Consider the following 16267-nt stretch of genomic DNA (forward strand, 5'->3'; position numbering starts at 1 on the left):
CGGCAACAGAGCGTCTGCCCTGACGTAGAGCCATCAACGCTGCTTCTGCTGTAGTACACCGGTTAGGATCATCAAATACTTGGCTCATGGCTGCTAGGAAGGCGTCCAAGTCATCAAGCCGAGCATCGTTGGTTTCAATAAGGGGGCTTGCCCAGGCTACAGCCTTGTGTGTCAGAAGCATAATAATACCCAGCACCTTTGAATTATCAGTAGGTAAGTGAGCAGGATGTGCACCAAAATATAACTTGCATTGGTTTATAAATACACGGTATTTGTCACGATCCCCACCAAACCTGAATGGTGGAAGCGGCAGGGTAGATGAAGAGGCTGGGGTCACAACTCGATTCTGAAGTTCCCGGATCAGCTCTGCTTGCTGAGCCACCATACCTTGTAAATCCTGTGTAGCTTGTCCATAAATTTGAACATCATGGGTTGTTTGATTTTCAAACGCCAAATATTTAGTCTTTAAAGTTTGCATGTCAGCAAAGATGTTAGTAAGCAAACAGTTCATATTGTTCACACGAACCTCCAAACTTGCTTCTCTGGCGGATTCCATGGAAATGGCTTGAGTATCCTGTTACGATACTGGCGAACACTGCTGGAATCCTATGGTCAGAAGTAGCGAGCGGAGCACAGTGCAGAACCCGGTGAGACGTCCCCAGGAACAGTGCTTGGAGGGTGGAACACGAGTAGTAGTCAATAGCAAGGAAGTAGGAACAGTCTGGCAAAGACAGTTCTCAGGAGCAGGAGACTGGAACAAGTCACAATACTCAAGCACTGTTTGGTATTCCATGTGGTCTGAAGTAGGCCCAAACAGGAAACAAGGTGGTTACACACGATGCAACATTTGCCATCTTGGTTAAGGGCAGGTTTAAGGGCAAAACAGCAGCCTCCAGTGGTAAGGAGTAAAAGTGCAGCACAATTCTTCAAAGTGTAAAACAGCGGCCACTAGTGGTAATTTTGCAGTACAACAACAGAATCCTGACATTACTCCCTCCTTTCGACAGCGGCCTCAGGACGATGTATGACTTGGTTTATCTGGATATCTTTGGTGAAATTCCCTAACCAGTCGAGGAGAATTGAGATTGCCTACGGGTTCCCACGAATTATCCTCAGGGCCATATCCTTGCCATTTTATTAGATATTGCAACCGATTTCTGAATATCCTGGAGTCTAGGATGTTTTCAACAGTATAATGTTCTTGTCCATCAACTTCGATAGGATCAGGGGGAGGCAGGTGGTGTCCTGGAAATGGATTTGGAACAACAGGTTTCAGTAGGGATACATGGAACACTGGATGTATTCTCATTGGTCTGGGAAGTTTGAGACGAAAAGCCACTGAGTTTACTTGTCCAATAATCTTGAAAGGACCAATAAATTTTTGGCCTAATTTTGCTGAAGGTAAGTGAAGTTTCAGATTCTTGGTGGAAAGCCATACTTCATCTCCCACTTTGAAGGTTGGAGAAGGTCTACGAGATTTATCTGCTGTTTCCTTATATTTCTCCTGGGCAATTGATAATGTGATTTTTAGCATTTCCAGATTCTGTTGAAGTGATTGTATTCTGTCAGTCACTGCAGGAATAAAAGTTTCTCTTGGAAGATTAGGAAGAATACTGGGATGGTAACCCAAATTTGCAAAAAACGGTGTTTGTTTAGTGGAGGCATTCTGAGAATTATTGTAGGAGAACTCCGCCATTGGAAGCAAATCGACCCAGTCATCCTGTAAATGGCAGATGTAGCATCGGAGATACTGTTCTAACGTTTGATTTGTGCGCTCAGTCTGACCATTAGACTGGGGATAAAAAGCAGAAGACAAACTGACATTTATGTCGAGTGCTGTGCAAAAACTCCGCCAGAATCTTGATGTGAATTGTACTCCGCGATCCGAAACCACTTCATCTGGTATTCCATGAAGATGAAACACATTCTGAATTATAAGATCAGCAGTCTCTTTAGCAGAAGGTAGTCCAGGGCAAGGAATAAAATGGGCTGCTTTAGTGAGCCGATCAACCACTACTAAGATGGAATTCTTCCCTTTGGAGACTGGTAAGTCGACAATAAAGTCCATAGAGATAGATCCCCAAGGACGAGATGGAATGGACAGAGGCTGCAATAATCCCATGGGTGAGGTACGAGGAGTTTTGTACATGGCACAGGTGTTTCAAGAAGAAACATATTTCTTCACATCTTTTTGATAATTGGGCCACCAAAAGAAGTGGGAAAGAAATTCTTGTGTTTTCTGAATCCCCTTGTGACCTGCTAGTTTAGAGTCATGCATTAATTTTAGCACGTTTAATCTTACAGTTTCTGGAACGTAAATGCAGTGCTTGTTAGTCCATACTTGATTTTTGAAAGTTAGGGACACTTCATCTGGTGGGTGCAAAAGAATTGGGTCGGTCTCATAGGCTTCCTTTATCTCATCAAGCAAGTCCTTGCTATGGATCACCCCCAGGAAATTGGACTCGGAAAGAATAGTTGTTGGTGGTACTGTCGAGGAGGAGTCATTGGAGAACAACCTAGATAAGGCATCGGCCTTACCATTTCGGGAACCAGGCCTGTAAGAGATCACAAAGTTGAAACGATTTAGAAACAGACTCCACCGGGCTTGGCGGGGAGACAAACATTTGGCAGATCTAACAAATTCAAGGTTACGATGATCAGTTAGAACCACTATTTGTTGAGCTGTGCCTTCTAAATGATGTCTCCATTCTTTGAAAGCAGCAATGATGGCTAGGAGTTCCTTGTTCCCCACGTCATAATTCTTTTCAGCAGAAGTCAAACTTCGAGAAAAGTAAGCACAAGGGTGCAGCAAATCTTTCTCTCCAGTTCTCTGTGATAGAATAGCCCCTATTGCACCGTCTGAAGCATCCACTTCAACAATAAACGCTTTTTCAGGGTTAGGATGAACCAGTATAGGGGCTGTTGTGAATTTTGTTTTCAGATTGAAAAAAGCATCTTGTGTCTGAGGAGACCACACAAAAGGTATCCCTTTCTTTCTTAATTGGGTAATTGGTGTAATAATGCCCGAAAAATTCTTGATAAAATGTCTGTAGAAATTAGCAAATCCTACAAATCGTTGGACCTCTTTCACATTTTTTGGAGTTGGCCAGTCTCTAATTGCTTGAATCTTGCTAGAATCCATGTGTAACCCTAGGGGAGAAATGATATAACCCAAGAACTGTATTTCCATTTGATGGAATTCACATTTCTCCAACTTGATATAGACTTGATATGCTTTCAGACGCTCCAACACCATTCTCACATGATTCTGATGTTCTTCTGCAGAATTAGAAAAGATTAATATGTCATCCAGACAGATGACTACGAACTGATCTAACAAGTCCTTGAAGATATCGTTAATAAAATGCTGAAAGGTTGCAGGAGCATTGCAAAGTCCAAAAGACATGACTAGATATTCATAATGTCCATAACGTGATCTAAACGCTGTTTTCCATTCATCACCTGGTCTAATGCGAACCAAATTATATGCACCTCGAAGAACCAATTTGGTGAATATTTTAGCTTGACGAACTCTATCCAGCAACTCCGGAATCAATGGCAGAGGGTAACGGTTTTTAATTGTGACTTTGTTTAATTCTCTATAGTCAGCGCAAGGTCTCAAAGAGCCATCTTTCTTTTTAACAAAAAATATAGGTGCACCTGCTGGCGATGAAGATGGACGAATAAAACCTTTAGCTAAATTTTCATCTATGTATTCTTTAAGAGCCTTCAGTTCCGGCTCTGCTAATGGGTAGATGCATCCAAAAGGTATAGCTGCTCCAGGCAACAGTTCAATCGGACAATCGTAAGGTCGATGTGGAGGAAGTTTATTAGCATTCTCTTTGTCACATATATCAGTAAATTCGTCATATAGAGGAGGTAATTTAGGAGATACTTCAAGCTCCCCTTCAATCTTTTCGTGAGATTGTTCTGGTAAAGACTCTGAGGAGGGGACCTCCGATGGAAAAGACACTTCTTTGGTTTCCCAGTCAATTGTAGGGTTCTGAGCCTGCAGCCATGGTAGTCCAAAAATAATTGGAAAATGTGGGGATGAAATTAATAGGAAAGATAGAACCTCATGGTGATTAGGTCTCATAATTATCTCCAATGGTTCAGTCTCTTGATCAACTGGACCTGAGTTCAGAGGGGATCCGTCTACAGTTTCCATAAGAATGGGTGACAGTCTCTCTTGAAATTTTACACCATGTTTATTAGCAAAAGAAATGTCCATAAAGTTCCCATTTGCTCCAGAGTCCACCATGGCAGAGGCGGATATCCATTGAGAATCAATTCTAAACTTGATGGGAATAAAGCAATGAGTGTCTTTGTGTTCTTTTTTAATATTGGGTGCTGTGCAGGAGACTGAATGAATAAGTGCATGCACTGGTGGCACTTGTTCAGAAGAAACAGATTCTACATCAGAGAATTCATGATCTGCTACTACCGCCACCATCTTGCGTTGACGACATGGACAATTGATAAGGAAGTGATCAGTCTTACCACAATAGAAGCATTGATTTTCTCGAAACCTTCGTTCTCTTCTGTCGGCACTTTCACGCTTTTGTATACTGTCAATTTGCATAGGTTCAGCTTGGTGTTCTTGGTAATTCTTTGTTTCAGAGTCTCTAGGAGTGGGAGCTGGAGCAGACGAGTAATAGTTATTATTACGGGACCAGGTAGAACCCCATTTTTCTTGTCGACGCTCTGACAGCCGAGTGTCTATTCGAATACAATGGTGTACAAAATCATCAAACTCTGTGGGAGCTTCAGCCCGTTCTAACTCGTCCTTAAGTGCACTAGATAGTCCTTTTTTAAAGAATGTTAATTTCGCAGCATTATTCCACTCAGTATCCATCACCCACTGTCTGAAATCTGTGGCATATTCGGCAACAGAGCGTCTGCCCTGACGTAGAGCCATCAACGCTGCTTCTGCTGTAGTACACCGGTTAGGATCATCAAATACTTGGCTCATGGCTGCTAGGAAGGCGTCCAAGTCATCAAGCCGAGCATCGTTGGTTTCAATAAGGGGGCTTGCCCAGGCTACAGCCTTGTGTGTCAGAAGCATAATAATACCCAGCACCTTTGAATTATCAGTAGGTAAGTGAGCAGGATGTGCACCAAAATATAACTTGCATTGGTTTATAAATACACGGTATTTGTCACGATCCCCACCAAACCTGAATGGTGGAAGCGGCAGGGTAGATGAAGAGGCTGGGGTCACAACTCGATTCTGAAGTTCCCGGATCAGCTCTGCTTGCTGAGCCACCATACCTTGTAAATCCTGTGTAGCTTGTCCATAAATTTGAACATCATGGGTTGTTTGATTTTCAAACGCCAAATATTTAGTCTTTAAAGTTTGCATGTCAGCAAAGATGTTAGTAAGCAAACAGTTCATATTGTTCACACGAACCTCCAAACTTGCTTCTCTGGCGGATTCCATGGAAATGGCTTGAGTATCCTGTTACGATACTGGCGAACACTGCTGGAATCCTATGGTCAGAAGTAGCGAGCGGAGCACAGTGCAGAACCCGGTGAGACGTCCCCAGGAACAGTGCTTGGAGGGTGGAACACGAGTAGTAGTCAATAGCAAGGAAGTAGGAACAGTCTGGCAAAGACAGTTCTCAGGAGCAGGAGACTGGAACAAGTCACAATACTCAAGCACTGTTTGGTATTCCATGTGGTCTGAAGTAGGCCCAAACAGGAAACAAGGTGGTTACACACGATGCAACATTTGCCATCTTGGTTAAGGGCAGGTTTAAGGGCAAAACAGCAGCCTCCAGTGGTAAGGAGTAAAAGTGCAGCACAATTCTTCAAAGTGTAAAACAGCGGCCACTAGTGGTAATTTTGCAGTACAACAACAGAATCCTGACAGTTACATTGATCATACCCATGCAGCACATTGTAACGACAATGACAAAGATATATATAATCCATACAAATCCTGCCAGGGAAGTGTCTTAGGCAGGGCCGGCCTTTGGGGTGTGCGACCTGTGCCATTACACAGGGCGCATCACTCCAGCAGGTGGATGGGGGGTACTGTGCTGGCTCCCTTTTCCTGCTTGTGAAGCGCGCAGGCCCGGCGAATCTGCAGCTGCCTTTCCGCCGGGAGCACCTTCTCTCCCCTGATGCAGATACATTTGAATCCTGTGACAGAGCAGGGAGATATCTCCCTGCTCTGCCATAGGCTACAGGCCTCTTGGCCTGCAGCCTTTCAGGCCCAGGGACAGGATCAATGCGCAGGCCGGCGTGAGGACGCCACTGGATCATGCCGGCCTATGCAGGGATCTTGTCGGCAAAGGGGGAGGTGGGGGCTGTATGGCACTGTTTAGAAGGGGGAGTTGGGGGGGCTGTATGGCACTATCTACAAAGGGGAAGTGGGGGCTGTATGGTGCTGTTTACAAGGTGGAGTTTGGGGGCTGTATGGCACTATCTACAAAGGGGGAGTGGGGGCTGAATGGCACTGTTTACAAGGGGGAGGTGGGGGGTTGTATGGCACTATCTACAAAGGGGAGGTGGGGGCTGTATGGCACTGTTTACAAAGGGAAGGTGGGGGGCTGTATGGCACTATCTGCAAAGGGGAGGTGGGGGACTATATGGCACTGTTTACAAGGGGGAGGTGGGGCTGTATGGCACTATCTACAAAGGGGAGGTGGGGGGACACTGTTTACTAGGGGACGTGGGGGGCTATATGGCAGAATCTACAGGGTGGATGTGGGGGCTGTATGGTACTATCTACAAAGGGGAGGTGGAGGACTGTATGGCACTGTTTACAAGGGGGAGGTGGGGGCTGTATGACACTATCTACAAAGGGGAGGTGGGGTGCACTGTCTACAAGGGGGACGTGGGGGGCTGTATGGCAGAATCTACAGGGGGCTGTGTGGCATATTCTACAGGGGGGGCTATATAGCACAAACTACAGGGGGACGCTATCTACAAGGAGGGCTGCGTGTGGCACCTAGGGGAGGGGGAACATTATACTGTGGGTGGGGCCACTAAGGGAGCATTATACTGTGTGGGGGCCACTAAAGGGACATTATACTGTGTAGAAGCCCTACAGGGGGCAATATACTGTGTGTGGCACTTAGGGGACATTATACTGTGTGGGGGTGCATTATACTGTGTGGGGGCACTTTAAAGGGCATTATACTGTGGGGGGGCATTATACTTTTTTACGGGGCATTTTTTTTATGATGGGGTGGGGCACTGAAAAATTTTTTGGGATGGGGCACCATATATCCTAAGGCCGGTGTAAGATTCTGTCAATTACAGCCGCAGAATCCTCTCTTTCCCTCCCAGCTCTGATCTCTGTAACAAGAAGCTGGTTCGCTGGAGCCTGGGGAGGGGAGTAATCCACTAGACAGCAGGAATTATTAACCCCTTCACCACACTAGACCACCATGAATGCTTACATTAACCGCTATACAATAATCCATTCTCTGCACTAGACCACTAAGGATGCGGACATTAACCCCTTACTGGTCTTGATCTCCACGGATGCAGACATTAACCCGTTACTGCCCCTAGACCACCAAGGATGCTGAAATTAACCCCGTCTCTGCTCTAGACCACCAGAAATTTTGACATTGAACTTTTCAATACACTTGACCACCAGGGATCTTGGCATCGACCACTTCAGTATCTAAACCACCTGGGGAGCTGGTACTAACCCTTAACTACCCTAGACCGCTAAGGAGGTTAGTATTAACCCTTCCACTACTCTAGGGATATAAGAAATTAAAATCCTAAAATTACACTCCTTTTTTTTTATTCGGCTGGTATTTTTTGGTAGATGTGGACCTTCATACTGGGTCTAGTGAAGTCACTCCGCTTAATGATATGACACCATTTAATGTAATCGACTCCACTGACAAGCTCCGGCAGGGATCCACTGTTGGATATAATTATCTTTGTGGGGCAAAGGGGAAACCTGGACAATCCCTTGGGCACTGCCAATCTTCTCAGTCCACCCCTGGAGCCAGCTTTCTACAAAATTATACCTCAAGGTCAAGTGTAAATCCTGTATGAAAGGGTAACAAATGAAGTTACATATTCTCTATAGAATGGAACCTGATGCTGCATTGTAAGATTTACATTTTATTTTAGACATGGAAGAGCATAAACTTACATTAAAATGTCATAGCACATAATAATACAGATGTACTATTGAGAATACCACTCACCTGTAAATTATACATAGGTCAATGTATTCTGATCGACAGAGAACGTTTAAACCAATCCAAATTGACATCTATTGCATTTAATCTACAGATTCCTTATATTACACAAGTTCCTTGTTAAAGCAAAGACAATTATAGATAATATAATCTGCCTTGTCTTCATTAGGCTATGTTCACACGGAGTATTTTGGGGGAGGAATATCTGCCTCAAATTCAGTTTGGAACTTTGAGGCAGATATTCCTCTCCCTGCTCGCCGATTTTCGCGGCGATTTTCGCGCCGTTTTTCGCCCGCGGCCATTGAGCGCCGCGGGCATAAAACAGAGCGAAATACGCTTTCTCTGCCTCCCATTGAAGTCAATGGGAGGTCAGAGGCGGAAGCGCCCGAAGATAGGGCATGTCACTTCTTTTTCCCGCGAGGCAGTTTTACTGCTCGCGGGAAAAAGACGCCGACGCCTCCCATTGAAATCAATGGGAGGCGTTCTCGGGCCGTTTTTGCCGAGTTTTGCGATGTGGTTTCCGCGTCAAAAAACTCGGCAAAATACTCCGTGTGAACATAGCCTTAATGTGTGTACCATTGCAGCCTTGTACCTTTGTAACAGGTTACTTTGGTCCTGGGTTCTATAAGATATTGAACACCATAGTTTTATTTCCTAAGACAAGAAAAACAAATGAAACATTTACTTTTTATATATTTTAGGAATCAGGACTATCCACTTGGCTTGGAGAGAAATTGACGCCACTTCAGAGTATACCCCCTGTAGCCATTGCGCTGGTCTTGTGCTTGCTGGTTGCTACGTTCACTGAATGTACCAGTAATGTGGCCACAACAACACTTTTCTTACCCATCCTGGCATCCATGGTAAAAGTACTAAAGAGAACTTGTCGTCTGTCTAAGCTGATATTAATTCTGACCTTTTTTCTTTAAATAATATCCATTTTTTTCAGTCCCGTTTGCAAATATGCTATTTTGTCATTTTGAATACATTAAAGGGGTTGACTCATCAAAGACATGTTGGCACATCACTAGTAATACATATCTTTTACCATCCAGTGTGACACATAAATCATCGCACATAAGCACATCTAGGATATACATTCATAGCACACAGAACATCACCGTGATCATTGTAATGTACGTCCTTGTGTTTCAAAAACAATCAAAAGGGGCATAAATGGGTGATTCATATTTCTATAGTCATATAATAACTGCTTCATACAGACCAAGGCGTTACATTTTTAACATAACAGAAATCAACTTTTTTTAGTAGTTTTCTAATAAATTGCATTATCTAATGTATTTCATTTTAAAAGGTTTCCCGTTTGTTTTTTTCATGCATTAAAATGATGCCTTATCATGAAGATACTTATCAGGGGTTTGATCAGGGGCGTAACTAGGAAATTCTAGTAGCAAACTTTTGACTGCCGCCCCTGCCCTAGGTGCGACACACAGCCTTCCTTGTAGATAATGCACCCTGTAGATAGTGCCCCCTGTAGATTGTGCCATACAGTCCCCCTGTAGATTGTGCCATACATCCCCCCCTGTAGATTGTGCCATACAGCCCGCTGTAGATTGTGCCATACAGCCCCCCCTGTAGATTGTGCCATAAGCCCCCCTGTAGACACTGTAACACCCCACTTGTAGATATCACCCCATCTTCCCCTTGTAAATAGTGCCATACAGCCCCCCTGTAGATATCGCCATAAAGCCCCCCTGTATATAGCGCCTTACAGCCCCAGTGTAAGCAGTGCCCGACAGCCTCCCTTGTAGATATCGCCAGACGGTCTCCCTGTAGATAGTGCCATACAGCCCCACTGTAGATAGTGCCATATGCCCCCCCTGTGGATAGTGCGATACGGCCCCCCTGTTGACAATGCCATATGGCCCCCCTGTTGACAATGCCATACGCATCCCCCTGTAGATAGCGCCATAGGCTCCCCCTGTAAATAGCGCCATACAGCTCCCCCAGTAGATAGTGCCATACAGCCCCCCTGTAGATAGCACCACACAGCCCCACTCCAATAGATAGCGCCATATGGTGACCCCCCAAACAAATAAAACAAAAAAGTCATACTCTCCTAGGCCCCGTTCCCAGAGCGAATCAACGCCGACGGGATCCCGTCCCTGCGCCTGATAGGCGGCAGGACAAACATGGCCTGTAGCCTAGTAAATGGCAGAGTAGGGAGATTCCTCCCTGCTCTGTCATAGAGCTCAATAGTATCTGCGTCCTAAGGACGCAGATACTATTGAATGTGGTGTCACTACCGTTGTAGCAGCCGTAGCGGCTGCTATCGGTGCCACCGGCCATGGGGGGGCCATGGCGGCACGGGCCCCCTCCTGCCGCGGGCCCTGTAGCAGCTGATATGTTACGCCACTGGGTTTAATGTCTGGTGTACAAGCAGGGAAAGCCACAGGTTTTTTAAGGGGGAGTTTCCAGGTGCATTGGTGGCCACAAAGTGCCCCTAATTAAACAACCTTTGCCAACGTCTATGCATAAATTACATCATACACTTTTAAATGGTGGATTTAGGGGTTAGCAATCGTATTCCTATCGTACATCTGGTGGTCTGTTGGTCTAAGGTGATAAAGGGGTATTGATATACATTGTTGTTATAGTTTAATATCTAATATCCCTAGAGGTCTATGGTGTTTTAGTGGTTAGTACTTAACCATTTATTGTAATTATATATTTACATAATATTATTATATTGTTTAGGATGGTTCGGGGGCAGTGGTGGTCTGGGGCAGGAGTGTTACCTATAATTTAATTGTATTTAATAAATAGGTCCAGAATTCTTATACTGGTCAGAGTTTTTTTTACTTAATTGCACACAGATGGGGATTTCCAGGCACTAGAAAAGCTCCCCTAGGGTAGGGCTACATGGTGACTTTGATTGTACGTGCAAAGATTGCTGTATTACACTGCCTACATTACAGTTATGTAAATAAATGTGGCCACGTTGTGATCAGCAAATTGCCGCAACATCGACTTGACCGTCGCAAGAAATCCCAAAAGTTTTGATTTTGATTTCTTTTGACAGTCGCATCAACTTGCGGGTCACAACGCAGCCACATTGACTCTCATTACTGTGATGTATGCAGTCTGACACAGCGGTCTTTGGACGTGCGACCTGTGTTGCCGCCAAAGTGACCATACAGCCCTAGCCTAAGTGTGCTCCTGGCCTAAAGTAAGGTACCACTCATCCCTAGAACAAAGACCTGCAAAGCTTGTAAAGCACTGCAACCCCATTCATATTTTTCTCAGCACAGAAAAACTTCAGACCTAGCCATTGGTTTCAATACATTTGGGTAAAGTTTTATTTCACCTATTGTGGTGCTGCATATTATATTCCATTTGATCTATTATCAGATATAATACTTACACAATTGAAAACTCAACTTCCTTTTTATCTTTTAGGCAAAAGCAATACACCTGAACCCATTATACATAATGCTTCCATGCACACTTTCTGCCTCGTTTGCATTCATGTTACCAGTCGCAACACCTCCTAATGCCATCGCTTTTTCATATGGGCAGCTTAAAGTTGTTGATATGGTATGTATCTCCCTGCGCTAAACCTAAGTTGTCTGATTTGTACAGTCTAAACTAGATTTATTTTTACTATATGTTTGAATTCTTGTGTATACATTTGTGACATTTACTGTAAATGTGAGAGGTCGGGTCTTTATAATTAGATATAGATAGTTGGGAAATCAAGATCACTGCTATTGACAGTGCAATGCCTGTAGGTGGCACTATAATCCATCAGAGAGGTGTCTAGACCCACATAAAACATCTTTCACAGTGAATGCTGAAGTCTCAAATGGTGCAGATTATATTTGGTATATCATTTAGGCACATCTGCGTTGAGACTTTCCTCCAGACATGCAGCGTTATAATCCGGATCCGGCACAGCGGTATTGCTTCTGTTTTAAATAGAAGCCGTAGCACAGATGTAAATAGAGCCTTATACTAACTGTGTAAATAAAACATTGTAAACAATATTTTCCCTTGCTGCTTCCATAACCAATATATTGCAACATGTTATGTAACCTTTATTTCTTCTGAAAAACATAGATAGATAGATAGATAGATAGATAGATAGATAGATAGATAGATAGATAGATAGATAGATAGATAGATAGATAGATAGATAGATAGATAGATAGATAGATAGATAGATAGATAGATAGGATCCATTCAGGTTTAAATTTTTTCATGTTTCCATTTAGAGTAGCTGACTTCACTATTCTAGTCACCAAAAGAAAAGAAAAAAAGCTTGGTGAAAAGGAGGCTAGCTGAACTAAAAATGATGGAGCAGAGAAATACACAGATGCCAGCATCCATCACAATATATTTAAAGGTGTTCACGTGTATGTGTATTAAAGAGGCTGTCCCACCTTTAATATCATAATTGTATAGATCATAAAAAATAAACAATTTTTGCTATTTACATGCTGTTACAAAAACTATTTAATGAGGAGTTTTGGCATTTACTTACATAGTATGGTGCCATCTGATTTTCATAGACTATAGGAATGTGCACATCCACCTATTGAGCTAAGTGCTGGTGGACACACATGCTTATTCACTCCCGCCACAGCCATGTCTCAGTTTAGTGATATTCTGTTTGCTGCAGAGCAGCCAATAGAAATAGCTTTTTACCCTTCTTGTCAGGGTAGGAGCAGAGCCTCCACATTAGAATGGCAGTAGCTAAGGAGCAGGGGTTGATCCGAGATTGAATTCTAAGGGGCAGTGGAAAACCGCAGCGCTTAATGTGATAAATTTTGCTTTGTTTGGTTACGCCTCTCGCTACTCCTGTAAATATGTAAGCCACACTTTGAACACAAGACGGGAAATAAAATTGGATCACAGAAATACCTAATAACACAGTCAGGAACTAGCGTACACTCGCTCTTTCAGTCAGTGACAAGTGTTTACTACCACTATACAAAAATCCATATAACCAATAATACCAGCATACAGTGACCATATAGATACCAGTTGTACACAGATGGTCTGCAGAGTATCATTAGTGCAGACCACTGCAGACTATACAACAGACTATAGTATTGATCAGATGCAGTCACAAGCAGAATAAATGTCAATTAAATCTGGTGATTCACAGGTGACGTCTTTTCTGAGTCGTTCACTTTCTTTTCCTTCTCCATCCGGCCCAGACTGCTATGACAACTTCTCCCAAAGACCATAGAGTTTGCTTCCTAGACACCTTTGGCCCCTTGCTTCTGCAGTCTATTCCCACCCTTTGTAGGAAGACAAATTTAGACGGCAGACCAGACCTCTAATTTAATTCAAACCACAGACCAGACCTCTAAATTACTTCAGACCCGAGATCAGACCCCTACATTACTTCAGACTTCAGACCAGACCTCTAAATTAATTCAGACCTCTGACCGGACCGTAAAAATACTTCACACCCCAGACCAGACTATTATATTACTTCAGATCCCAGATCTCTAAATTTATTCAGACCCAAGACCAGACACCTTAATTTCAGACCCTGGACCAGACCCCTTGTTAGGATTGTAAAGCTCTGCATCCTGACAGCAGATATGAACCCTGCACATGCTTACTCAGTCTTTATTATTTTATTTCATTATATTTTGATTGGTTTCTAATGGAGTGCATACTGTGGATGTCACACAGTATACAGTATATCTTCATTACTCTGGATTCAATGTTAACTATATGCAGGGAAAGTAAGAAAGGACAATATTCTCAGCTGTCAGACGGGAAGAAGACTGATTCTGCTCATAGCACGCCCTCAGAAGCACAGATAAGCAGAAGCAATAAGGCTACATTCACATGAGCGTGACAGATTTACGCGCGCAAAAAACTTGCGTAAATCTGGTCCATGTGCTTTGCGTTATTTCATCTGTGCTTTGCGAGTGGCATGTTGTGTTTTTCACACACTCGCAAAGCACTTCTTTTTTTTTTTCCAATGGAAATGATGCTCAAATCACGCACTGCATCCGTGTGCTGTGCGTTGTTTTCACGCACCAATTGACTTCAATGGGTGCGCAGCTGCGTGAAAATGCACCAATATAGGACATGCAGTGAGTTTCACGCAACGGACTCTCGCTGCGTGAAACCGCCTGTATGTGTGAACGCCCCATTGAAATCAATGGGTCCGTGTGCCGTGAGTGACTTCCACGCACATCACATGGATGAGTTTTACACTCGTCTGAATGAGCCCTAAGGGTATGTGCACACACACTAATTACGTCTGTAATTGACGGACGTATTTCGGCCGCAAGTACCGGACCGAACACAGTGCAGGGAGCCGGGCTCCTACTATCATACTTATGTACGATGCTAGGAGTCCCTGCCTCGCTGCAGGACAACTGTCTCGTACTGAAAACATGATTACAGTACGGGACAGTAGTTCCACGGAGAGGCAGGGACTCCTAGCATCGTACATAAGTATGATGCTAGGAGCCCGGCTCCCTGCACTGTGTCCCTGTGTCCTTTACAGGGACACAGAGAGCAAAAACAGATGAGAAAAATATTTTTATATCCCAGAAACACTGAAAATGACTTTAAAACAGCAATTAACCGCATTTCCGGACATTTGATATGAACATGATTAAGGTTAATGTTAAATATGAATAAAATACAATACTTTGTCTCATTTCGCATATATTTGGTAGCTAAATTTTGATGTGAATGTGAAACTAGATACTTAAAAGACACTTATAACACTAAGATTAAATATAATTTTCTTTCTATTCTAATTGCAGGCTAAATCTGGATTTTTGTTGAATATCATAGGAGTTCTTGTTATTACTTTGGCAATTAACAGCTGGGGATTTTATATGTTTGATCTGGGTACATTCCCTTCTTGGGCAAACTCCACAGTAAAGCCATAACAACTTTCCATTTGGGGAGAGAGAACACATACTTAGTATTAACACCGAGAAGCAGAAATGGATGCCCACTTAGGGTCACATTCATTCCTCAAGGACCCTGCAATATTGTGTAACAGCAAATTATCCTATCAGGACTGCTCAGGACCCTGGACTCTGAATTGACAGACACCCACAAATGGGCACAGAACACGCCAGCTTAGCACCAAGTAATGTGCCTAACAATGAATTAGAAAAGTCAAATGACTGCAAAAAAGAAAATAGCATGTTCAAAATGTCCTCCACTTTGCAGGTCAGGATTATTAAAAAAAACACAATGTAGCTGTAGACCATGCTTAGTAGTTGAAGAGACCATGTTTTGTAACAGAAGTTACTATAAAACACTCTATAAGTTTGACATTGTAACAGCATTGTTTATTTACTTAACTTAAATAATCTTAGGCTGTGTTCACATCTGTATCAGGGCTCTGTTCCAACATTCCGTTAGAGCTTTCCGTCGGAACGAAGCCCTGACTGACACAAAAGTTTCCGTTTCCATCACCATTGATTTCAATGGTGACGGATCTGGTTCAAATGGATTACGTTTGTCTCCGTTGTGCAAGGGTTCCGTCGTTTTGACGGAATCAATACCGTAGTCAACTGCGCTATTGATTTAGTCAAAACTATGGAAACCTTGCCCCACGGAGACAAACGGAAACCATTTGCACCGGATACGTCACCATTGAAATGGTGATGGAAATGGAAACCTATGGTTTCCATTTGTGTTAGTCAGGGCTCTGCTCCGACAGAAAGGTCAGACGGAACATCGGAACGGAGCCCTGACGCAGATGTGAACGCAGCCCTATACATTTTTACATTTGTTTTTTTATATCAAAACTCTCATACAAATCTTAAAACAATACTAAAAGAAAATATCCTATATGTGCTTAACAGAATATAACATTGGCTTTGGGAAAGACTGTCTTGGTATATTCCAAAGTGATATAAACAGCAGCCGCCAGGCTCGTTGTTCTCTGCGTCTCCCCACTCTGGGACGCTGGTGCACTCTGCTCTCTCCACCGCTCTGCTCTCTCTTCAATTAAATGGGGGGAAGGGGAAATCAGCGGGGGGGGGGAGCTCTCTAACATGCCCTCCACACTGGTGATAGCCCCAGCACGAAAGCAGAAATTGTGCTAACATTGTTTAGTAGTCTTGGGACACTAG

The 16267-nt window shown here is 43.4% G+C and overlaps 1 protein-coding gene across 2 annotated transcripts in view; it reads left to right on the forward strand.

Annotated features, from left to right (window-relative positions):
* SLC13A2 (solute carrier family 13 member 2) overlaps positions 1–15392 on the forward strand; it is a 52662-nt gene extending 37270 nt beyond the window's left edge. For both annotated transcript variants that reach the window (XM_075850849.1, XM_075850848.1), the window contains exons 10-12: positions 8876–9037; positions 11595–11732; positions 14939–15392. In XM_075850849.1, coding sequence (XP_075706964.1) covers positions 8876–9037; positions 11595–11732; positions 14939–15067 — 429 coding nt within the window. In that variant the 3' untranslated portion in view covers positions 15068–15392. The remainder of the gene's footprint in view (positions 1–8875; positions 9038–11594; positions 11733–14938) is intronic.
* Positions 15393–16267: the final 875 nt, after the last annotated feature.

The sequence above is a fragment of the Rhinoderma darwinii genome, chromosome 2 (assembly GCF_050947455.1).
Source record: "Rhinoderma darwinii isolate aRhiDar2 chromosome 2, aRhiDar2.hap1, whole genome shotgun sequence".
NCBI classification, from domain to species: Eukaryota; Metazoa; Chordata; class Amphibia; order Anura; family Rhinodermatidae; genus Rhinoderma; species Rhinoderma darwinii.